This window comes from Crotalus tigris, unplaced genomic scaffold (genome assembly GCF_016545835.1).
Source record: "Crotalus tigris isolate CLP2741 ecotype Arizona unplaced genomic scaffold, ASM1654583v1 scf7180000018224.911827, whole genome shotgun sequence".
Classification (NCBI taxonomy): Eukaryota; Metazoa; Chordata; class Lepidosauria; order Squamata; family Viperidae; genus Crotalus; species Crotalus tigris.
The window spans coordinates 697,906-722,713 of NW_024096891.1; the positions used below are offsets into that span (position 1 = coordinate 697,906).

Below are 24,808 nucleotides of genomic sequence, written 5' to 3' on the forward strand. Positions count from 1 at the left end.
AATCGGTGGAAACTAACTGGAACTAGTAGTATGAATTCAAGCCATATATTTAAAGAGTCGTAATTTAATTCTATGACTGCAAGGAGCTCAAATCAGCCAATCCTAAAGAAAATCAACCCTGGCTGTTCTTTGGAAGAACAGATACTGAAACTCAAATACTTTGGCCAACAAATGAGAAGAGAGGATTTATTAGAAAAAAAACCTGATGTTGGGAAAAGATTGAAGGCAAAAGGAGAAAGGGACAGCAGAGGATGAAATGGTTAGATCAGGGATCCCCCAACCGCCCAGGCCACGGCCCACTACCGGGCCGTGGCCCATTCCCAACTGGGCCACGCAAGTGGTGGGCTAGTACACACATGCGTGTGCGCAGCTTGATTTGTGCAAGTGGTGGGCCGATATATGTGCACATGCATGTACATGCCACCCCACAGCTCACACAATTTAAGCTGCACATGTGGATGCCGGCCCACCACTCAAACGGCCCAGTTCCCCTCTCCCCCTTCCCTGCCAGGCCACCAAACCACTCCAGGAGACAGTGGAGGACAGGGGGCCTGGCATGCTATAGCCCATGGGGGCACGAAGAGTCAGACATGACTTAACAATTAAACAACAACAATTTAATTCAGCCCGTAGCGTGGACTATACCACTTTAAAACTCATTTACAGGCCAATGCTCTAAATTGCTCTGAATTCCTTCATTCCAGCACCAAGGAGTCCAAAAGTATATAATATGAGATAATAGATGTATGTGATAATATGAAGCAATTCAACACAAATTTTGTCGGCTTCTTTCTCTCCCCCTCCCCAGGCCTTTTGCCAAAGAAACTCCTTTTAGCAGTAGCAATAGCATTTAGACTTATATACTGCTTCAGTGTTTTACAGCACTAAGCAGTTTACAATGTCTGCATATTGCCTGCAACAATCTAGGTTCTCATTTCACCAACCTCGGAAAGATGGAATGTTGAGTCAACCTTGAGCTGTCCAGAATCGAACTCCTGGCAGTGGGCAGAGTTAGCCTGTAATATGGCATTCTAACCACTAAACTTTTTATATGCATGTACAGGCTGCTCCTTCACAATACATACAGGTAGTCCTCAACTTACAACCATTCATTTACTGACCGTTCAAAGTTTCAATGGCACTGAAAAAAGGGATTTACAACTGTTTTTCACACTTATGACCATTGCAGCATCCCCATGGATGCTGCACACATCTTACAGTTGCCAAGTTTGAAAAAACACTGTTCTAAATCATAAGTCAAGTGAACTGCTAAAAACACAGTTCAGATCCCAGGAAAAGATGCAACTAAGCAGTTTCAGACAACTGCTATGTACATGTCTCCATAAAACATGATTGCACATCTTTAACAAGTACACATGTCTATTTACCACATAGCTAGTCCTTGACTACAACCATAATTGGGACCAGAATCTCAGTCAATGAGCGAATCAATTGTTAAATGAGACATCACAGGACTGTTTCCCTCAACAACCACAATTCTGGCACTACCAGTTGTAGTCATTTAGTGGATAGAGTCACTGGTAAGGAACATGGGGAGACTCAGAGGGGTGAAGGAGGCCCTGGGAGGCCCAATGAGTTGGGTGCTGCGGACTAGTCTCTGCTGCAGAGCTGAAAACGCTGCTTGGATTTCAGCACAGGCCTTTCTCAGCCAGCCTCCAGAAACTAAATGAAAGTCCTCTTTGCAGAAGGCAGCAACTTGCCACCTTCCCTGCTGGCTTCCCCATTGACTTTCTGGGGAAGCCGGTTGGGAAGATTGCCAATGGTGATCATATGATCTTAGGGCATGTGCCAACTGGTCATAAGTACAAATGGGTTTCCATATGCCCAGATCACAGACATGTGACCACAGGAGTGCTGCAGTGGATTGTAATTTGAGACATAAATCATAAGGCCCAATTTCAAACAGTCATTGAATGAAAGATTATAAGTCCAGGACTACCTGTACAATCACCTCTGCAACAGTCTGCAGCTTCCGTGGCTTCTTTCAACATACGTACGTACATACATACATACACACATACATACATTACTGAGTCTGTCATTTGCACCGCTATACCTTTCTGGTTTGGCACTACAATCAAACAAGACAGACACAGACTTCAACAGATAATTAGAACTGCAGAAAAAACAATTGCTACTAGGCTGCCTTCTATTGAGGACCTGTACACTGCACAAGCAAGAAAGAGGGCTGTGAAAATATCTACAGACCCCTCACATCCTGGACATAAATTGTTTCAACTTCTTCCCTCAAGACGATGCTACAGGGCAGATGTCCCCAACCTTTTGGGCACCAGGGACCGGTTATGTGGAGAGAGATTTTTCCGCGGACCGGAGGGTGTGTGGTTTTGTGCGCTGACTGCATCCCACAGACGGGGCTTTGTTTGTTTGTGTGGCCCAGTTGCTGGCATACCGCAGCCCAGTACCGGTCCACGGACCGGGAGTTGGGGACCCCTGCTATCAGGCATTGCACACCAAAACAACTAGACACAAGGACAGTTTCCCCCCCCCCATGCCATCACTCTGCTAAACAACTAATTCCCACAACACTGTCAAACTATCTAGTAAGGATGTATTACTATTCTTCTCATCTTTCCTATTACCTATCTCCTAATCTACTTATGACTATAACTTTGTTGCTTGTATCTTACAATTTATATTGTTTTATTTAGTAACCTAGTATGATTTATGTTGACTGCTTATTTTAGTATCCTATGGCTATCACTAAGCGTTGTATCTTATGATTTATGATGTATTTTTATGATGACTATGATCATGATTTATTGCTTGTATGTACACTGAGAGCTATGCACCAGAGACATATTCCTTATGTGTCCAATCACACTTGGCCAATAAAGAATTCTATTCTATTCTATTCTATTCTATTCTATTCTATTCTATTCTATTCTATTCTATTCTAGTCTAGTCTAGTCTAGTCTAGTCTAGTCTATTTCTATTCTATTCTATTCTAATTCTATATTATAAAAGAGTACAGAAGAGAATAAAAAAGTGGTAACTGAGGAAGAAGAGCAGACAGAGCTCAAAGGTGGAGCTAAATATGTCATCAATTTAGAGTCTTTGCATTCCCACAAGAGACCCAAGTCCAGCCCCCCTTGAATTTTGCTGATCCTTATCTACGCCAATTTAGTGCTGACCTATATGGTTGACTAGATTCTTGTGTATTAGGCTGTGATAATAAATCTTCTGTGCTTAAACTCAACAAATGATCCTGGTTCTTTGTACCAGCTAGGTTTTTTTTTCCATCATCTTTTGACAATAAATTAAGCTCATCTATACTGTACTGGCCAAATACAATCTGAAGAATATGTAAAAAAAGAGTTTTTTTCTTCAGGTTACTAAATTCTACTGTATTTTGTATTTCATATTGTCCATATATAAGCCCATATAAGCAAAAGAGGATATATATATATATATATATATATATATATATATATATATATATATATATAACCATATAAGCAAAAGAGGATATATATATATATATATATGTGTGTGTGTGTGTGTGTGTGTGTGTGTGTGTGTGTTTGTTTTCTGAGGTTTTCGCGGGTATTTGTATGTAGGTCTTTGGTTGTTCGGGTTTTCTCCCGCGTAAAATTGGAAGTGTCTTGGCGACACTTCGTCGAAACGTCGCCAAGACACTTCCAATTTTACGCGGGAGAAAACCCGAACAACCAAAGACCTACATATATATATATATATATATATATATATATATATATATATATATATATATATATATATATATATATATATCACTTAAAACTGGCTCAAAACAAACTCCTTGTTCATTCATCATCTTGATCTTGATAGGATTACATTCAAGAGACAAATTGGAAAAAAAGTCCCCCAAGAACTATCTAAAAAGCTATTCTTCCCTATAATGATCCCACTTCCAAAAAAATCTCAGATTTTTTTTTTAAAAAATCCAAAATGTGCAAATCTTTAGTTGAAAAGCCACCCTGAAATTACTGTGTAAGACTTCTGCTCTGAAACTCAGTTGGATAAGATATAAAAACCGGACAAACCTGAAGCAGAGTATTGGACCTACTCAGGAAAACAAAATATAATAACAAAATACTATTTGCCGCCAGCACATTGCATCTGGCTCTGTGAAGCTCTCCCTATCTGCCTTCAGGGAGAAAAAAATCGCCTTAGTTTCAAATTGCAGCTATATAATTAGAATGATGATTTCCTTCTAATCCCAAAGATGAGCTTTAGGAGTATATGGGATAAAATGTATGAGGAAACCCCCTCGCTAGGACTAGCTGAGTTCTGATGGTTAGCTAATAAGGACATTTAGCCTTCATCATTTTCAAAAGAAGCGAGAGCACCTGGCAAATATGTGGCACACTTTAGAAATTAAATTTCCTACACATATTTTTCTGTTCCTGTTCAGCAGCTTTCGGAAGAAGCCATCTTCATTATCTGAATGTTTGTTTGTTTTATCTTCCAACTTTTATTATTTTTATAAACAATTCAAGGCGACAAACATATCTAATATGCCTCCCTCCTCCTATTTTCTCTACAATAGGAACCCTGTGATGTGAGTTGGGCTGAGAGGGACTGGCCCAAGGCCACGCAGCTGGCTTTCATGGCTAAGGCAGGTAGGCAGATCCTTTTAGGAACAGCACAAGACACTGAAATTTCCAGCATGATAAATATAACATGGGGGATAAAAACCCTTATGGATGTCCACCTGCATATCATAAATCTAATCAAATACTAGAAGCTTCACCAAATATTAAACTACATTTTTACTCTATCATGACCTCATACAGTTTTGAAACCACCAGATAGGACAGGGTTTAGAAAAAAACAAAATCAGGGCTGCAAAATAGTATGCATAGTTAGAAAGGGTAAAGTACCACTAAATTCAGGAGATTTACTTTTGCAGGGTTTACGTTCAGCATTATGCTTTAAAGCTGTAGTAGGAGAATGCCATGTTAGTGTCTCAGATAGTCATTCATTGTAGCTTACAAGAGTACGGCTTTTAATAAGCTACAGTATGTTAGTGTACAAAGATATTACTAATGTCCTTCTGATTATTTTCTATAAATCTGGTCATTGGAGAGCAACCTATTCCTGAATTTTATTTTATTTTATTTTATTTTATTTCTTTTCTCTCTCTCTCTCTCTCTCTCTCTCTCTCTCTCTCTCTCTCTCTCTCTCTCTCTATATATATATATATATATATATACACACATATACATATGCACAGACATATATATGCCCCCCCCACATATACATACACATTTAGAAAATATTGCCTAATTAGTACACACACACACACACACACACACACACACACAGTGGACCAAAGAAGTTAAAATCACTTTTCTCTAAAGCAAATTCCTGGACCATCTTGTTGGGATCTACGCCCAACCTCTCTCTCCTTCCTTGCCAAGCCTTTTCCATCAACGTGTTGCAAATGCACTACAAAATTAGGGGGGTCAGGTGTTGTTCTGATTTTTATTGCAACGCTGGCCTTCTTCGAACTGTTTTATGGTAGCACCCTTCTCCATCCATAATTCCCGTTTCTCTCTCTGGCCAGCATGTGACCTCCACATTGCTCTTAGGGGGCAAGCCTTTTCGTTACTGTATAATTATTTTCATTTCTGAAATACTCTCCCGAAAGTTATTTCTCTGCCCAGCTCTTCTTTCGTGGCCAATGGAGGGATCCACAAAAGCCCAAATAGGAAGCTTGCTGGAAAGAAAGCAAAGGAAGCCAGGAATCCGCTCGCTCTTATCCGGGGCCAGCGGAGAGGGGGAAGAACCTCCTCTACCCTCCCGCTAGAACAGATCCCGGGATCAACGGACTGCTTCGGCTGCCGGAAGGGCTGCGATCAGGCGGCTAGGCGGGGTGGGCAATCCTAAACCTAACGTGGAGATCGGCCCTTTGCCCCACTTTCATCTCCGCAACCGCATCCCCGGGCTTCTCTCCAACCTTCCAGAACAGGCGCAGGCAGTCTTAGCATCATCGCTCGCGCGGCACCCGCCCCCCAAATTTCCCGGGGATCAAACGGGGAACCCAATTCCATTAAGGAAAACCTCTCCCACCCCCCAGCCATCGTTTCCAGCCAGTTCTGCTCGGCACCCTCCATCCCTTCTCGCCCACCCGCCCCCCAGCCCAGCACTCCGGCCAAAATGGGGGAAGGATTAAGGCAAGCAGGCCGGCAGGCGTAGGGAAGGCTGCTAAGGCTGCGGCTGCTGCTCAGGGCGCAAGCGTGCAGCTTTGACAGGCTGAAGCGGGGTTTTTCCTGCGTTCTTGGCCATCCTGCGAAGCGAATGGCAGAAAGTGGAGGGGGGGGAGAGAGAGAGAGAGAGAGAGAACCCGCACAGCGCTTCCCACGCCGGAATGCGCGGAATGCCGGAGATTTTTTTTATTTTATTTTATTTTTTTTTACCTACGGCTGCCCAAATCATAGCAACGTCTCTGGGTCCTAATGGTGGCCCATGTATCCGCCCGCGGCGAAGCGAGAACTCCCGGGGCAGAGGAGCCGTCCCGAAACGAGGCTGCTCTCCTCAGGCGCGGCGAAGGCTCTGGGACTCGGCGACGTAACGCGAACCGCCGCGACGCCCACCCACGCGCGCAGCTGGGAAGCAGCAGCAGCAGCAGCAGCGGCCGCGCCTGAGGCGCTGGCCAGGTCCTAGCGCGCGAGAGGCTCCGTTCCGCAGGCCGGACGCCTTGCCTCGGACGCTCCTCTCGGAGGCGGGCGACATAAAAGCGCCGGGCGGAGTCCCTGAGGCTGCTGAAGCCGCAGGAGCGAGGGACCGGAGGCCTGGTGGCTCCCCGGCGGGGCTGCGCCCACCTACGAGGCTTGGGCTACCTTCACGCGAGGCTAGCCAACCAGGTGCCCTCCAGATGTTCCGGACTTCAGCTCCCATCAGCCTCTGCCAGGCTGAGCAGCCAATGGCAAGAGGTGCTCGGCATTCCAAAACGCCTGAGGCAACCTTCCTAGGCCTGCTGGAAACTTCTGCAGTTATTAGTTTTGTCAAGCGAAGGGTGGGGGGGGGAATGATGAGGGGGATTCAGAGGGCGGCAGCGGTCCGGTTGAACAGGATGCCAGTGATTTTCACGTAGGGCTCTTCTACCCGGCCGTCTTAAAATGCTGCTCTTCTAGGCAAGAAACTGGGTTGCAGAATTTCCCACTCTGTCTTGGCAACGGAGTACAGGGAGTCCTCGATTAACAGTAGTTCATTTAGCGACCGGAGTTGCAACAGCACTGGAAAAAAAGTGACTTATGTTCGTTTTTCACACTTGCAACCATTGCAGCAATGGTGATCAAAATTCAGACACTTGGCAACTGACTCATGACAGTTGCAGTGTCCTGGGGTGATGTGATCACCTTCTGCTACCTTCTGACAAACAAAGTCAGGTTCACTTAACAACCGTGTGACTAACTGAACAACTGCAGTGATTCACTTAACAACTGTGGCAAGAAATGGGGCAAAATTCACTTAACCGTCTCGCTTAGCAACAGAAATGTTGGGCTCATCTGTAGTCATAACTTGAGGAGCACCTGTAGAACAAAGGGCTGGAATGAACCCTGGAGGTCTTCTAGTCCAGCCCGCTGGTCAAGCAGGAGACATCCTGTCTGCATTGGGAGCTTGGGAAAAAGAGAAGTAGGGTGTGGAAGTCCTCCAGACCCACAGTGCTTTTCTGTGCTCTCCATGCCCAATTTCACCTTCTACCTGCTGAAAGGGAGAAAAGTCCCCATTTCCTCTCTTCTATTCCATGGCTTCTCAAGATCATGTGAAATGCTAGTACCTTGGTAAGACCACATTTGGAATATTGCATCCAGTTTTGGTCACGATATAAAAAAAATGTTGAGACTCGAAAAAGCGCAGAGAAGAGCAACAAAGATGATCAGGGGACTGTAGGCTAAAACATATGCAGAACGGTTGCTGGAATTGGGTATGTCTAGTTCAATGAAGCATTGAAACATTCTTCAAAATGAAAAAGATCTTCTGCAGTCATGACATAAGCCTAAGACTGAAAATCAGGCTTGTCAGATGCTATATTTTTTCTATCCTGCTCTATGGAGTAGAGAGTTGGTCTCTGACAGAAGGGCACCTGAAGAGACTAGAAACATTTCAAATGTGGATTTACAGGAGGCTGTTACATATAAGCTGGGTTGACAACATCAGAAATGAGGAGGTGATAAGCCGCCTGGGAAAGCCAAGGGAAATCATCGAAACAATTAAAAAACGAAAATTAGAATATTTCAGACATGTGATGCGACACCCAGAAAAATACGGTATACATGTACTCTATTTAATCCTCCAGGGAAAGACTGAAGGCAAACGAGGTCCAGGCAGAAGAAGAACATCGTGGCTTCAAAATCTAAGGGACTGGTTTGGACAAAACTCAGCAGCACTTTTTCGTGCGGCTGCTGATAAAAACAGAATCACCAACATGATCGCCAACATCCGATAATGGATATGGCACAACAACAACAACAACAATAGCAAGAAGTTCAATGAAGAGGAGTAGGGGTGACATGATAGTCATGTTCCAGTATTTGAGGGGCTGCCACAAAGAAGAGGGGGTCAACATATTCTCTAAAGCACCTGAAGGCAAGACAAGAAAAAATGGATGGAAACTAATCAAGGAAAGAACCAACCTAAGAAGAAATTTCCTGATAGTTAGAACAATTAATCAGAACTTTAATCCAGAAGTGGGCGGTGCTCTTACACTAGAGGTTTTTAAGAAGAGATTAGAGAACCTTTTGTCTAAAATGGACTAGGATTTCCTGCCTGAGCAGAAGGTTGGACTAGAAGACCTCCAAGCTAAGCTAAGGAGGCTGAGTGGCTAGGGAATGTACAGGTAGTCCTCCACTTAGGACCAGAATTGAGCCCAAAATTTCTGTTGCTAAACGAGACGGTTGTTAAGAGAGCTGTGCCCCATTTTACGACCTTTCTTGCCACAATTGTTAAGTGCATCACTGCAGTTGTTAAGTTACTAACATGATTGTTAAGTGAATCTGGCTTCCCCATTGATTTTGCTTTGTCAGAAGGGCATAAATGGTGATCACGTGACCCTGGTACACTGCTGCAACCATCATAAATATAAACCAGTTGCCGAGCATCAGAATTCTGGCGACATGACCGTGGGGAAGCTGCAACGGTTGTAAGTGTGCAAAATTGTCATAGGTCATTTTTTTCAGTGCCACTGAAACTTTGAACGGTCACTAAATGAATGGCTGTAAGTTGAGAGCTATCTGTAAAATGTTTCTGTGAAAAGATGAAATAGGGACACAGGGAGAGAGAGAAGTATTTCTAACATTTTTAAAACCCATAGTATTTTCAAAATGTTAAGATCTGAACTTTAGATATTATATTAGAATAGGAAGAAAGGTGTAATCTCTTCACGTTTGTACCTATATAGTAGGTTTAACATTATTTACTCTGAAAGTTTTATAGTATATTATTTTATTACGTTCAATATAATGGCTAACTGTAGACTGCTTAAAGGTGTGTGGACTTCAACTCCCAAAATTCCCTAGCATGCTGGCTCAGGAATTCTGGGAATTGAAGTCCACACATCTTAAAGTGGTTGAGGTGGAGAAAGCCCAGGAGAGAATCTTAATGGACTGAAGCAGAATCAAAGTCACAGAGATAAATAAATAAACTATATAGGGTCAGCCTTGCCCGCTGCATCCTTAGTATGCTCTATGATACACCGCATAACATTCTTTATCCTAAGTAAAGGCTTAGTGCAGTGATGGTGAACCTATGGCACACGTGCCAGAGGTGGAACTCAGAGCCCTCTCTATGGGCACACCTGCCGCCGCCAGCTCACACAGGCCCATTAGGCCTCTGTGTGCAGGGGCTGATGGCATCAGGCAGCAGCCACCCCTGCCTCACTTGCCCCACAGCAATGTCACCCCTGCCCTACCCCCTGCCTCACCCCGTAGGATGAGCCTCCTGCCCACCGCCCCACCCACCAGAGACCTCCTGGATCACCCCGAATCCTGCCCACAAGCAACATCAAGGTGGCCATGCCCACCCCAGCCATGCCCACTCAGTCAACCACCGCAGCCACGCCCACCCAGTGGGCCACGCCCCCCCCTGAGGGCACCACAATGCTGATGTGGCCCTGGCACTTTGCGATAAATAAGTGGGTTTTGGGTTGCAGTTTGGGCACCCGGTCTCTAAAAGGTTTGCCATCACTGGCTTAGTGTTTGGGTAGTCAAGTTCACAGTGAAGAATGAAGAAAGAAAAAAGTAACTCAGCATCTTTTTTATCCTACAATATGGATTTCCAAAGATCATGGCACATTTCGATAGACGCAAATCCACACGCACAACTTAAGAAACACTGCTCATTGCAATGCATTTATGCCTAATGTAACAAGACTGCTGGAACCCTACAAGCAGGAAGAGACCTCAATGCGTGTTCTTTTCAAGAGCGGCTATAAAGTTCCATCTGCAAGCCGCATTTAAAGCCATACTAAACCTTGCTACCCACCAGAATCTGGTAGGCACTGAAAAGAAACTTTGTCCTCTCCTCCTAAAATTAATAGCCACAATGCAATCTTTGCCACGGGAATGAATGTGTGTATTTATAATACTTCCTCCAACGGGCTTCTGCGAAGTACAGGCCTGCAATTGGAAAAAGCTACCCCTCCCTTAAAAATGGGAAAGAAAAATCCGCTGCACATCTGTTTTTTGTATTGGGTGGAAGAGTGCTCTGTCTTTCTTTCCTTTAATAATTTGACCTGTTTTGTTTCTGACAAAAGGATGCTGTGTGAGGCATTGGCTCTTTGGATTCATTCCAAGCCCAGATGAGGTCAGCATGGGAGAGAGAGAGAGAAAAAAAAGAAGTCCAATTCTCACAGCTGGATGTCCACTAGTAATCTGAACAAACTGTTTGGGTTGTCATTTCGATCAGAATCAAATACAATCGGATTCCTTGTTGCAACAATTGCATGTCGAAGACCGCAATCTTGCAAATGTTCACGCCTGACATCAGAATTACTGCTATTTCATATCCTTAAAAGGATGTGTGTGTGTGTGTGTGTGTGTGTTTGCATCCATCCATACCAGCATGTTGATCTCTTCTAGCTCCCTAACAATGTAAGCAAGGAGAAAAAAAAACCCCAGCCAAATAGGATCTAAACTGCTAATTGGAGAAATCGTTACTGCCACTGTCTATTATGGTGTTATGTCTGCAGCGGAGGGCCTCGTGGCTACCAGGTCACACAAAATGTGTTGGAGTTTACACAACTTCTGGTGAAGAGGCCAGTTCATGGAGCTGTGGTCTTGTGTAGTCCTGACTGCAAATCCAGTCTTTCCACCAGCCCATCATGCATAATTCCAAACGATGCCCTTGGGCAGCTGGAGAGGACAATCATATTGGAGAACATGATCTGTCAGTATCAATCTCTTGCCAAATAGGTATTTAAGCACTTTCCCTAGGAGGACATAAATGTCCACCATTATCTTTGGAAATGTAACGCTCTGCCTGTAAAATTGGAAATGAGTTTAAAATAACCTTCCGCCTTTTATAGCTTGGTGTTTTTTGGTATCTTGGAATGACATTCCCCAGATTCTTACTCAAAGGACCTAACCCTACAAGATGAAGGGTTATTATGAAGGACTCATTCTCACCGGTGCATGCCAACCTTTCTCATTTATCAGCAGGAAGATTCAAATCCAGGAAGCCCCCACTGGCACTTACACAACAATTGCCCAACAACTTTAACATAGATTCCCAATGGAAAGCCAAATGAGTCACTGAACACCTAGTCACAAGAAGCCTTATAACAATAACAATCATAAAGTTGGAAGGAATCTTGGAGGTCTTCTAGTCCAACCCCTGCTCAGACAGGAAACCCTATACCATTTCAGACAAATGGCTGTCCAGTCTCTTCTTAAAAACTTCCAGTGTTGGAGCATTCACCGCTTCTGGAGGCAGGTTGTTCCACTGATTAATTGTTCTAGCTGTCAGGAAATTTCTCCTTAGTTCTAGGTTGCTTCTCTTCTTGATTAGTTTCCATCTGTTGCTTCTTGTCCTGCCTTCAGGTGCTTTGGAGAATAGCTTGACTCCCTCTTCTTTGTGGCAGCCCCTGAGATATTCTAACACTGCTATCATATCACCCCTAGTCCTTCTCTTCATTAAACTAGACATACCCAATTCCAGCATCCATTCTTTATATGTTTTAGCCTTATAAATGACCTCATTAAAAAAGTGCCAGGCTTTGAATTACCATGTCAGCAATGGACAATCCTTAATAGGATTTGTACCTCATATGGCATCTGCTGGGACTCTTTGTTTAAATGGGGCACAGCATCCTCCCCTCTGGGTGACTGCGGGATCACACGTCAAACTGTAGATCACATTGTGGTCAGCTGTAAGCTGAGGGCATATACCAGTCCAGTATCTGATTTTTTTTTTTAATATAAATGATGCTGCGCTTCAGGGGTTAGATGGCCTAGACCAGGGGTAGGCAACCTTGGCTCTTTTATGACTCGTGGACTTCATCTCCCAGAATTCCTGGGAGTTGAAGTCCATGAGTCATAAAAGAGCCAAGGTTGCCTACCCCTGGCCTAGACATTGGGGTTTCAACATAGATCTTTTTAACATTTACATTTTACTGTGTTCTTCTAATCTAGTTGAAATGTTAATACATATCACTAGTCCATATGCCATACTCTAAATAATTAATAAATAACCTATAGGAATCCCTAGCCAAGGCAGGCAATCAGCTCCAGCATCAAATACTATTGGGATAAATAAGACAATGGGGCAATTCATCACTCATCTTTCTTGGTTGGTTGGCTGGCTGGCTGATTGATGCATTTCCATCCTAGCTTTTGTCAAACAATTCTGGAGAGTTTTAATTTACATATAAAAACTCAGACATAGAGGGGTGGAGAACTCATTTTTCCCCTGAATAACAAATCTATGGACTAGATTTAATTCACAGAAAAAGAGTCTGACTTTCTAAAAGTTATACCGGGAACTCTATTGCTGATTGGGTACTTAAGCCTAGAGATTCTAAACAATGAATAGGAAGAGAATATCCTTCATTGAAAGAAAACACACATAAAAGGAAGCTTTGGAAAAACAGATAAAAGTCTGCAGATGTTGTGTCTATATAGTATTGTTGTTCTGAATAAACAAAGTTGTTGCTAACGAAGGGAAATATAAGTATCTCAGGATAAAAATGCTAAATCGAATTTCCTCTCTATGTGTCTGTACAGACTGATGTTGGAAAAGGATTTATATTTGTAGAGAGTTGGAGCATAAGCAGCAGTTCCATGTACTCTGCTCCAGCAAATGTGAAATAGTGAAGCTTATAGGTTTTAGTTGCTAAAACAACAAGCAAACTCCTCTTGCCCATGCATTGATGCTATCACCTAACCCAGGGGTAGGCAACCTTGGCTCTCTTATGACTCGTGGACTTCAACTCCCAAAATTCCTGAGCCAGCATGGCTAAGCATGGAAACCTCTCCCTTTCTCCTCAGCGTGGCTGGCTCAGGAATTCTGGGAGTTGAAGTCCACGAGTCATAAAAGAACCAAGGTTGCCTATCCCTGACCTAACCCAATCATGAAACATCTGCAGGAAGAGAAGATAGCTGAAATAACACCAAGAATGTGACAAATGAGAATAGATGCTTCTAAAATATGAAGTAATAAGAACGTATAATCTTTTAAATCAAAGTGCATGGGATGTACAGGTAGTCGCGACTTATGAACACAATTGAGCGCAAGTTGTTAAGTGATTGTTACCTCATTTTGCCACTTTTCTTGTCACAGTGGTTAAGTGAACCACTGCAATTGTTAAGTTAGTAACATGGTTAAGTGCATCTAGCTTCCCTATTGACTTTGCTCGTCAGAAGGTCGGAAAAAATGTTCACATGACCGTGTGACACTGCAGTCATTATAAATATCAGCCAGTTGCCAAGCATCCAAATTTTGATCACGTCACCGTAGGGAGGCTGAAACAGTTGTAAGTGTGAAAAATAGTCACAAGTCACTTTTTCCAATGCCATTGTAACTTCGAAAGGTCACTAAATGAACGGTTGTAAGTCAAGGACTACTTGTATTTTATAAAAGAGAAGAATGCCCTGGAGTTTGTCCCAAACTCTTCTTGACTAAAATATACTCTTTGGGCAAAATAACTTACATGTAAAAACTCATACATAGAATACAATTCCATGTAAGGCACCAGCGTTAGAAGGAAGATGCAAAATTGCATTGAATGTGGAACTCGGCTTTTGATTTGGTTGATTTGATAAGCTAAAAATAAGGAATCTGGAACCTTCTAGACTACCATTTCCAGCAGCTCCGAAACACATAGCAAGGATCAATGATGTTGGGAGCTTTCCATAACATCTGGGTAAATTCAAGTTTCTTTCTAGCCAACAGAAGGCACCAATAAAGAAATGGAGAACTGTGGTCCTAGGAGAGATCATAACAAATCATCATGGAAATCTAATAAACTGGGTCAAGTTTTAAAAACTACAGACCAGCTAGAAATTTAGTCAAAGAAGACATATGCCACGACAATTGTGGGATTCAGAGAGATTGGCTTTGAGAGTCTCGGGATAAAATATAGGAATTAATAGCTTAATCTACATGAAGGAAAAGAACTTCATGAAGACACGAGTGACAGCAATTTGTACAAAAGAAAAGATATTAGGAGGCATGCCTGAATAATTAATTGTTCTATCTCTGAGGATAGAATGTTTTAGGATTGAACTCCAAAGCTCTAAATTAGCCACTTCATAGATAAATTGGATCAAGGTCAGCCGGATAGGAGTATCAAATAGGCTTTAGAGCAATTTCCTGACATCCAAATCAAAAGAAAAAAAATGCACAGGTATTTCTAACAGTGCATGTTATTTTTATGTCTAGCTTTTTTTCTGAGCTTCTGTCTTTGCTGCTTTTTTTTTCTCCTGGAACAAAATGGATTCTTGAGCTAAGATTTCAGGATAATGACCAATAACGAAAAAAAAAAATGAACAGAGAACCGATATGCCTGCTTTATAACATAAGTAATCCATTTTTAAAAAACAAACCAAGGCATATAAACATCAGAACATACCTGGAGATGTCATCTGTTTTCAGTAATTTAGCCATGCATAATCTAAATGCAACCAAAAATGTAGAGAATTCCAAAGATCAAAGAGGCAATACACCATGCATTTACTTACCCAACTGATGGACCCCAAAAACTGTTGGAATAACTTGGGGAGCCTCAGTGTCTGGGGAGATAAAAGCAGAATAACAGCGTTGCAATTAAATCAGAATGGCATCTGTTTAGGAGTCCCTCTTCTGCTGCTTCTGCTGGCACCGTCATCATGCTGTCCCCAAAATTTCATATTGCCTAATTAATTATTACTGTAATAATTACATTAGATGGAAACAAACTTCAGCTAGGAAAAAAAAAACATTGCTTTGGTGCAGGAAAAAAAACACACACTGAGGATCCTCACCCAACAAACTTTGTGCTGAATGGAGCTATGAGGTTCACCCAAAGAGCAGGTTTCACCCATTCTCACCTCCTTATTTTGGCTGGATTTCCCTGCTCCCATCTTCTTTCTTCACCGAAGCCCCCAGCTGACCTCAGAAGAAGCATCCCTGTCTTTGGAGTCCACAGCTGGATGGAACATTTCAGTCCTGAACCCACCTGAATTGACACAGCAACTCTTGCCTACCAACAGCGTTCTCTCTTGCAATCCAACTGGCCTTGTATCAGTTGCTAGGCAACCAAAGATGGCCTATTCGATGAACGAAAGCGGCATTAACATCTCAATCCTTTTTTTAAGCTTACATTTAGAAGCATTGTCGTTTGTCTATCTGTCCTAAATGACCTGATTTGTACTGAATCAAATATCTATATATACATTTAAAGCAGGATGCTCTGAACAGAGAGCAAAGTCAGTCACACATGCTGCATGTGTATTTTCTCCCACAGCAGCCTGGGCGAAACCAATACTGTCCCAAATGCATTGCTCTGATTCCCATCATTTCCATTCTGGCAAGCTGGCTGGGAATCATAGGAGCTGTGGCCCAACGCATTGGAAGAGAAACCAGGTTGGAGACCTTTGCTGTTGAGGTGAGTGAAGTAAAGAAGTTCTGAATCCAGTAAGAAGGGAATGTGGAATCTGTGTCCTCCAGCTGTTGCCAAGCTACACTTTGAAACCTTGACAAGTTTCCATTATGATACAGACTGCTCGGTAGGAAATCACATTTACGTTTCTCCCTGCATCTCAAGTGGTTTTATTATTTTATTTTATTTTATTTTACTTTACTTTACTTTATTTTATTATTTTATTTTATTTTATTTATTTTATTTATTTTATTATTTTATTTTATTTTATTATTTCATTTTATTTCATTTCATTTCATTATTTGCATGTGTCATCTTTTTTTTCTGGGAGCTTAAAGCATTGTACATTATGGGAGGAGAACACAGAACATAGAATAATAGGGTTCGAAGGGAACTTAGAGGTCTTCTAGTTCACCCCATGTTCATGCAAGAGACCCTATGCCAGTGATGGCGAACCTTTTAGAAAGCGAGTGCCCAAAATCTAGCCCCACCCTGCTCCCCCACCCGCCCCTGCTCTGCCCTCATTCTGCCTGCTCTGCCCCCACCCCGCCCACCCGCAGGGCCACTCACCACTTCCATAGCCTGCCACAGATTGCCCAGGCGGCCCATCAGTGCCATGGCGGCCATGCCCTCCGTCCACACCTTGCAGCATCAACTGCACATGACAGGGCGCGAGGGCAGAGTCTTGTCCCCGCTGCCCGGCTGCCATATCCTTGGCTGCACTGCTCCGTGTGGGCCGTGCTTTGGGGCGACTCTCCTCCGGGGGGGGGCTTCTGGTGAGGAGGGGGCTGCAGGGGGAGGCAGGGCTGTGGCAACAGCGTGAGTGCCCACAGAGAGGGCTCCGAGTGCCGCCTCTGGCACGTGTGCCATGGGTTCGCCACCATTGCCCTATGCTATTCCAGACAAATGGCTGTCCAGTCTCTTCTTGAAAATTTCCAGTGATTGAGCACCCAAAGCCTCTGGATATAAGCCATGTTTTCGTAGCTAGAAAATTTTTCTTCAGTTTTAGGTTGGATCTTTCTTTAATGATCATCTAATTATTTTTTATCTTACTTTCAGGTGCTTTGGAGAATAGGTTGACCCTCTCTTTTTTGTGACAGCCCCTCAAGAATTGAAAGACTGCTATCATATCATCCCTAAGCCTTTTCTTCCTTAGATTAGACATACCTAGTTCCCTCAACCGTTCATCATATGTTGAGAGAACAGGTTTCCTTCATTTTATCTTTTTAAGAGGGTTATAATAAAAACTGGGGTTGAAAAATAGGGCCGCCCACTGAATTTTATAGCCTAGTGTGGTCTTGAACCCTAATTATTGCACCATTTGGACTCTGAAGTCCTTAACACCAATGTGTCCCCTAAAATAATGTTGATCTCATTCTTTCAACTCAAAAACCGAGCCAGCTCTAATCACATCCTTTCCTTTCTTCTTATTGCATCCCACTTTCAGAGCAGAAAACTTTACTGGCAAACATCCTGGCTATTTGGGCTTAATATTGGTTGACATTTTGGCGTTGCACAGAGCCTCTATTGGAAAGCTGATCCCCAATGGGGAAATAAAAGTAAAAGGATGGAATGTGAGAGCTACAGAGATGACCTTGGAGAAGCTATACTGGGATAGTTACCCAGACATTAAGTCCAGGAATAAAGGAAACATTAGAAAGAAACTCAATCTAGTTCTGTCATAGCTCCCTGAGGTATAAAAAAGAGGGAAGGGAAAACACAGTCAGGTTTTCAAGGTTCTGCTAATACGGCCTCTATCAATAAAGTGTAGTTCTACTATTTTTAAGGAGTCTGTTTCCTGACCTAGCCTACCTGACAGGAAAAAAAAAATCAACCATAGTGTCTGTGGAGATTCTCAGCCATCCAGGCTATGGTTGTGCCAAAGGTGCTTTTTCAAAAGGCAACTGGATTTCCTTGTTTTTTTACTGAAGACGTTTCGCTTCTCATCCAAGAAGCTTCTTCAGTTCTTCTTCAGAACTTAAAAAAACCCTTTTTAATGGAATAGTTCACCTCCTGAGATCAAACAATCCCGCATCCATTGTGTTCTAGAAGAATTATAAAAATGTAGCTTTTAAAATCAACCATCCAACCAACCACTAGGACTAGCAGGAGATATATCTGGGGAATTCTGGGAGTTAAGCAGTGGTGGGATTCAAATATGTGAACAACTGGTTCTTTGCGTGGATGCCACTTCCGGAAGTCCATCCATTCTGGGACTGGGCCACAAAAAATTAGCTACCGGTTCTGCTGAAGTGGTGCGAACTGGCTGAATCCCACCACTGGAGTTAAGTCTTAAAGTTGCCAGGTTTGGAGACCTCTGGTATAAGATAAAAATCCAATTCTGTTTGGTGTTCTTGGTCTTTTTAGTAATATTCATTGCTTTTATTATTGTAATTTTGTTACCGTGTAATTTAGTTTTCTAATTTGTACAGCTGCTTGACCCTATAACAATTCTGGTAGCATACACTCTTAAAAACACTTGGGACTATACAAAACAGGCCTGGGTCAGAGTGTCAGTGCAGCCTCTGTCATATTTTTGACTGCTGTGCCTGTTTTTGTACAGGCTGCTATGTTTTGCTGCTTTCCAATTGTTTTTAATTGTTTAAAATTGCATAGTGGATGTTGAAACATCCCACAAATTTCTGGAGAGAGGCTACAATAAATCTAATAAGCAAACAAATAAATATCCTTTTGGCATAACACATTCCTTTGTAGGATCCTCACTGTATCTTAACTCAAAACTGGATGTTTTAAGGGCCAGGTTTCTAAAAAGAGCCTATTTAAATAAGGATAATGTTCAGTGGTTAAAGACGCTAAGCCTGCCAACTAGAAAGCTGAGTGCTTGGCTTCAAGATCTGAGTGCCATACAATGGGGTGAGCTCCCTTTACATGTCACAGCTCATGCAAATGTGAGTAGATAAATAGGTACCATTTTGGTGGGAAGGCAACAGCATTCTGCGTGCCTCAGCACATAACCATACTGGCCATATGACCATGGAACACTGGCTCCCTCAGCCAAGAAACAGATGAATGTTGGCCCCTAGAGCAGTGGTTCTCAACCTGTTGACCATTTCACAGGGGTCGCCAAACAATGCAGTCCGCCATTTTTTCCCCTTTTCCTTAGCTGTGCTATTCCCTTTTATTCTATTGGCTTTTGAAAGCCAATAGAATAGACTCTCTTGAATAGAGTCTAATTCTATTGGCTTTCAAAAGCCAATAGGAATTGTCCAGGCTGTCTCTGCCCAGCTGAGCCCGCCAAAAGTCCCATTCTGCAAACGGTGCTGCACCAGTTGAGTAGTCCTCGACTTACGACTGGTTGAGTAGTCCTCGACTTACGACCGGTTGGGGGGTCATGGCATTAAAAAGGTGAGAACCACTGCCCTAGAGTCAGACATGATTAGACAGGGGAAACCTTTACCTTTAACCTTTTAAATAAGGATGAGATAGAGCCACACTTCCCTGGGGGAATGTTATTCCATCAGGTAGGTGCTGCCATGAAAGCATCTGCTTCCAGGGCCTGTTGTAATGGGCAGTAGGAATGAGCGGGAAGAACAGGAGAAAGAGCTGCTACCAAAACAATGATCAGATAAAAGAAACCCAAGTCTCAAGGAGAACTGTAACCTGAGGAATCATAAGGTTGTTTACATTTGATGATTTATTATTTGCTAGATGAAATTAAGAGAAAAACATTTTATGACTTGATTTTTTTTTTGGTATAGTAACTGTTAGTATTTTAAGATATTTTATAGATTAGAGTTATTTATTTAAACCTAGAGAAGGATAGAAAGTCGGAGGTCACTTTTGTTATATTTCTTTGATATAGGCATTTTCCACCACTTAATTTTTGTTATTACTTTCCCTTTTCTCTTTATGTTAGTTTGTATTGTAATGATTAATGTGAAGGAAGGAAGGAAGGAAGGAAGGAAGGAAGGAAGGAAGGAAGGAAGGAAGGAAGGAAGGAATTCATTTTCAAAGGGACCATCTGATTTCAACCAGGAGGCTGTTCCAAAGAATATGTCCTACCTGTAAACAGAAGGATCTTTTAGCTCCTGCCCCCCCCCCCCACTTCCTGGGACAACTCTTATCTGTTTCTCCAAAGATAATCACAATGACAGTAGAAGCTAAGATTGTTTTAGTAAACCCACTTTTAAGATTTCACATCTCTTCAATAATAAACCTACTTTTTTTGGGGGGGGTGTCACTTCCTCATCTGTGCAATGCAGGCAAATCCTTTGTTTTCAGACCCAAATTACTCTCACATCAAAAAAAAAAAAATCTTTGTACATTCGTTTAGTGACCGTTTGAAGTTACAATGTCACTCAAAAAAGTGACCGTTTTTCACACTTAGCGACACTTGCACCATTCCCATGGTCACGTGATCAAAATCCAGACTCTTGGCAACTGGCATGTATTTATGACAGTTGCAGTGTCCCAGGGTCATGACCAACTTTTGCGACCTTCTGACAAGCAAAGTCAATGGGGGAAGCCAGATGCATTTAACCACCATGTTACTTAACAGTTGCAGTGATTCACTTAACAATTGTGGCAAGAGAGGTCGTAAAATGGGGCAAAGCTCAATAACTTAGCGACAGAAATTTTGGTTTTTCAGTGGTGCTCCTGAGTCAAGGACATGGAGTTTAGCTGTTTACTGATCATTTTATTGGTTATATTACAGTCTGTCTGGAGAACCGTGTGGCTGGAATGCACCAAAGTCAGGACTATAAAAAAAGTGGTTCTTCAGGAGAAGATGTAAAATTCTTTTCCTCCTTCACTTCCTACATGGAGCTGAGGGTAGAAATGGGAAAACGGGAGGTCAGGGGAGAGAAAATACCACATTCTTGAACTAGACATACCTTTTAGAGCATTGACAACATGAAGAATTGCATCAGGGGTGACCCAGCTGAAGTCGTCTAAATTCCAGCTTTCATGCAAGTCCATCATTCTTGGTAAGGTCAAGCCCTGGTTGGTGCACATGTGATACTTTACAGGAAGGCAGGAACAGCCAGCAACACCTTGGAAAGAAAGCAGTGCAAGATAAAATTAATCACAATGCTACCTATTTCAGAAAATAAGGAAACAGACGGTTGCTACAAAGGCTAGCCCCATTATATGAAGCAAATAGTAAAGTATGATGTCTTGTAGGTAACATAAAATTGTGTTGCACCCATAGAAGACAAAGATACTTTGGCTCTGTCCGAGGATATATAGAAGGCTGTAGTAAAAGTGTTAAGAGAAGTTAGCAGAAAAAGTAACTCTCAATATTTTAGTGTTTTTTAAAGGTAACAATGTGATTAAGCTTTTATCTTTTCTATCACCTAATTTTAAACTTAGCATGTGTACTATGCTTGCTATATGCTATTGTGATTCTACAGTATCACATAATAGTTTGTCTCTCCGTGGATCTGATCCTTGACTTATGACTGTAATGAAACCTACCCACCATGGTCGTAAGTTGTGATGATTGATCTTATGATCTTTTTTGCGATGGTTATTTGGTGAATACGATGATTGTAGGGTGCCATTGCAGTCATTAAATGAACCAATGGTTTGCTACGGGCAGTGTTTTGCCGAAAACCAAAAGTCAAAAGTTTTGCTGATTTTCAGCAAAACAGTCATAAGCTAGACAAGATGGGTGGAACACAAATCTAATAAATAAAATAATAAAATAAAAATGGGACACTGCAAACATTTGCCAATATGGTTACATTGCCAAGTGCCAAATGTTTAGTGACATGACTGCAGGGTCACCCAACCATCTGAATTGTAAGTAGTCCTAAGATAGATTTGTCGTACATTGAGGACTATGTGAAGATCAGTAGTTTGTAGCAATGAAGGGGTTTATACAGCAGTGGGATTCAAATATGTGAACAACTGGTTCTTTGTGTGGATGGTGCTTCCAGAAGTCCATTCTGGGCCTGGGCCACAAAAAATTAGCTACTGGTTCTGCAGAAGTGGTGCGAACCAGCTGAATCCCACCACTTATCCATTGCAATGATGGTATGAATTATCCTATTAGGACTCAGAAACAGTGGTGGGATTCAGCCAATTCGCACCACTTCGGCAGAACCGGTAGCTGATTTTTTGTTGCCCAAGCCCAGAATGGACTTCCGGAAGCAGCATCCACACAGAGAACCGGTTGTTCACATATTTGAATCCCACCATTGCTCAGAAAGGTCACCCATAATGGGCAGGTCATAGACATGGGACAGACTGGAGAAAGACATTCCAGTACAGATGGTCCTTGACTTACAACAGTTCATTTAGTGACCGTTCAAAGTTACAGCAGCACTGGAAAAATTAACTTACAACCTTTTTCACACATACAAGCCTTGCAGCTTCCCCACAGTCACATGATCAAAATCCAGAGTTCTGGCAACTGATTCATACTTATGTGGCTGCAGTGTCCTGAGGTCATGTGGTCAATGTTTGCGACTTTCTGACAACTAAAGTCAATGGGGAAGCCAGATTCGCTTAACAACTGTGCTACTTTACTTAACAAAGCTAGTGATTCATGTAACTCTGGCAAGAAAGGTCATGAAATGGGTCAAAATTCAACAAGTACACCTGTTAGCAACAGACATTTTGGGCTCTGTTGTGGTTGTAAGTCAAGGACTACCTGTATTCTGGAAGGAACAACCAATGGACATTTACCAACAGGACCAAGTCCACATGATACTGAAAAAATAAGCCTCCCAGGCCAGTTAAGTTCCAGTGAGCCACAGAGGAAGAGCAGAGGGCAAAGAGAAGTAGCAGTGGGCCTTACGCTGTGGGCGAATTAAAACTGAAAGGGTATCCAACTGCAAAATAAAAAATTCAGTGCTGCAAAGGTTTCAGTGACTGGATTGGGTCACACTGTATTTCAGGAATAACAGACGTATTGCAGACAGTTGCAATATTGTTGCAATATTTATTCATTCTTAATAATGGTTTTTATTATTGTCAAATTATAACAAATTCATTTTTACATTTATTAACAAAGGGGCATTCAAGGCAGTGCTCCAGTACAACACCAAGGGAATGATTGCAATTCAAATCTAAGGAAAGCCAAAGAATACAGGTGGTTCTCGCTTAGCAATCAGTCACTTTGCGGCCTTTCAAATGTACAACTGACCCCCCCCAAAAGGTACTTATGACCCAAATTCAAAGTTCTGATATCCATCCCCACCCCTCCATTTTGAGCACTTGGCAGCTGACTTGCATTTGCAGCCTTTTGCAGTGTCACATTGTCAGAAATGTTGGTGTTGATTTCCAACTTCCAACAAAAACACCCATTGCAAACAATTGTTTAACAATTGTGGCCTTTGCTTAATGAGCACGGTGTTTGCTTAAATATTGTCAAATGGGTCAGTCACGTGACGTCCTGCTTAACAACCAACACTATTCACAAACATAATTCCAGGCTCAATTACTGTCATAGGTCAAGAATTACCTGTATTAAAGTGATTCAAGCCTATACTCCTTCCATAAATGCAGAGGAAGCAGTAATCAAATAGTTCTTTAATGATTTTCAACACCTTGTTAACATAATACCCAAGAAAATATGTTCTAGTAATTACAAATACTGTGTTCCAAGAGTACTTTACATATTGGATATCGCTGTATGCACAACACTGAAACCAAATTGACTATATATCTTCAAGCAAAGGTGAGGAAATTTTATTTAGTGAGTCAAAACAAGACTTGGTGCAGACACTGTTCTTACCATAATCATAAACACCTTGCAAAATTACAACTAAAGGAAGCAAATGCAATCATCAAACCAACAAGGTACAACCTTGGCAATGTACCATGTTATTAAATAATGAGGAATAGATTTAATGGATTGGATTTGATACATAAATTGCCTGAAGACTTCTGGAGCAAAATGCATGATATAATTAAAGATAAATCAAACAAACATCCTGGGGAATACCATGGAGTACAACTCACTCAGTATTAAATGAAATAAAACCACATTTCTCATTGGAAGCACTAACATTGTTTGGTTGGTTGGTTGGTTGGTTATTGTCATCAAGGTATCTTAGCAACCACAGATAGATTTTTTTCACTGTAATGATCTGTCCCTAACTTGTTGTTTCAGGTCTTCCAACATTTCACCCATCACCAAAGTAATTTGAGTCCATTCATCCTGCTGCTGGTCAATGAAGCAAATACTGAAATATTCTGGACAGACAGTGGTGCAAAAGAGTAATGGAGGAAGACCTTAAAGTTTGGGGGGAGGGGAAATCAAAGAATTTTAAAAAAAAGAAGCTGATTGAGCAGCTAGATGCTTAGAAGAATTCAAAGAAGTAATTTCTGACAAGCAATCCCAATGAAACAATGTCTATTGTGTCATGAAGACTCAGAAGCAACTAATCAATTGCACAAACCACAAATACAGAGCCATACACAGTCTTGATGTGCAGCTTGACAGTTACTACTGCCACCATCAGTAAACTTTATCAGACATCCTCCCTGCTAATTCTGGCATGTGATGGGGCTTTCAAAGCCTGCATAGTTAAGAGGCTGAAAAGGAAACTGACTTTACTGACAAGTAAAAAGAGAAAGATGATAAAAGGCACATAAGTTCTGTAGCACCATCTCCTGGATGTGTGACCATTAAAATCAAACTTTCCTCTCTCCCTGTATAGGAAATAGGCCAATCTCGTAAGAGATAGTCTAGTTTTATTGGGAGAAAAAAAAAAGTAAAAATTATTTTGCAACTTG

The 24,808-nt window shown here is 42.0% G+C and overlaps 1 protein-coding gene across 6 annotated transcripts in view; it reads right to left on the bottom strand.

The window, feature by feature from the left end:
* The window catches only part of AMOTL1 (angiomotin like 1), a 58,988-nt gene extending 37,878 nt beyond the window's left edge, over positions 1 to 21,110 (bottom strand). For 2 of the 6 annotated variants that reach the window (XM_039349078.1, XM_039349076.1), the window contains exons 1-2: positions 20,956 to 21,110; positions 15,204 to 15,254 (exon numbers count right to left, since the gene is read on the bottom strand). In XM_039349078.1, coding sequence (XP_039205012.1) covers positions 15,204 to 15,254; positions 20,956 to 21,076 — 172 coding nt within the window. In that variant the 5' untranslated portion in view covers positions 21,077 to 21,110. Of the gene's footprint in view, positions 1 to 6,443; positions 6,822 to 15,203; positions 15,255 to 15,551; positions 15,690 to 20,955 lie in introns of those variants that run through there. The other 4 variants (XM_039349081.1, XM_039349080.1, XM_039349082.1 and 1 more) reach the window with 3 other exon arrangements.
* Positions 21,111 to 24,808: the final 3,698 nt, after the last annotated feature.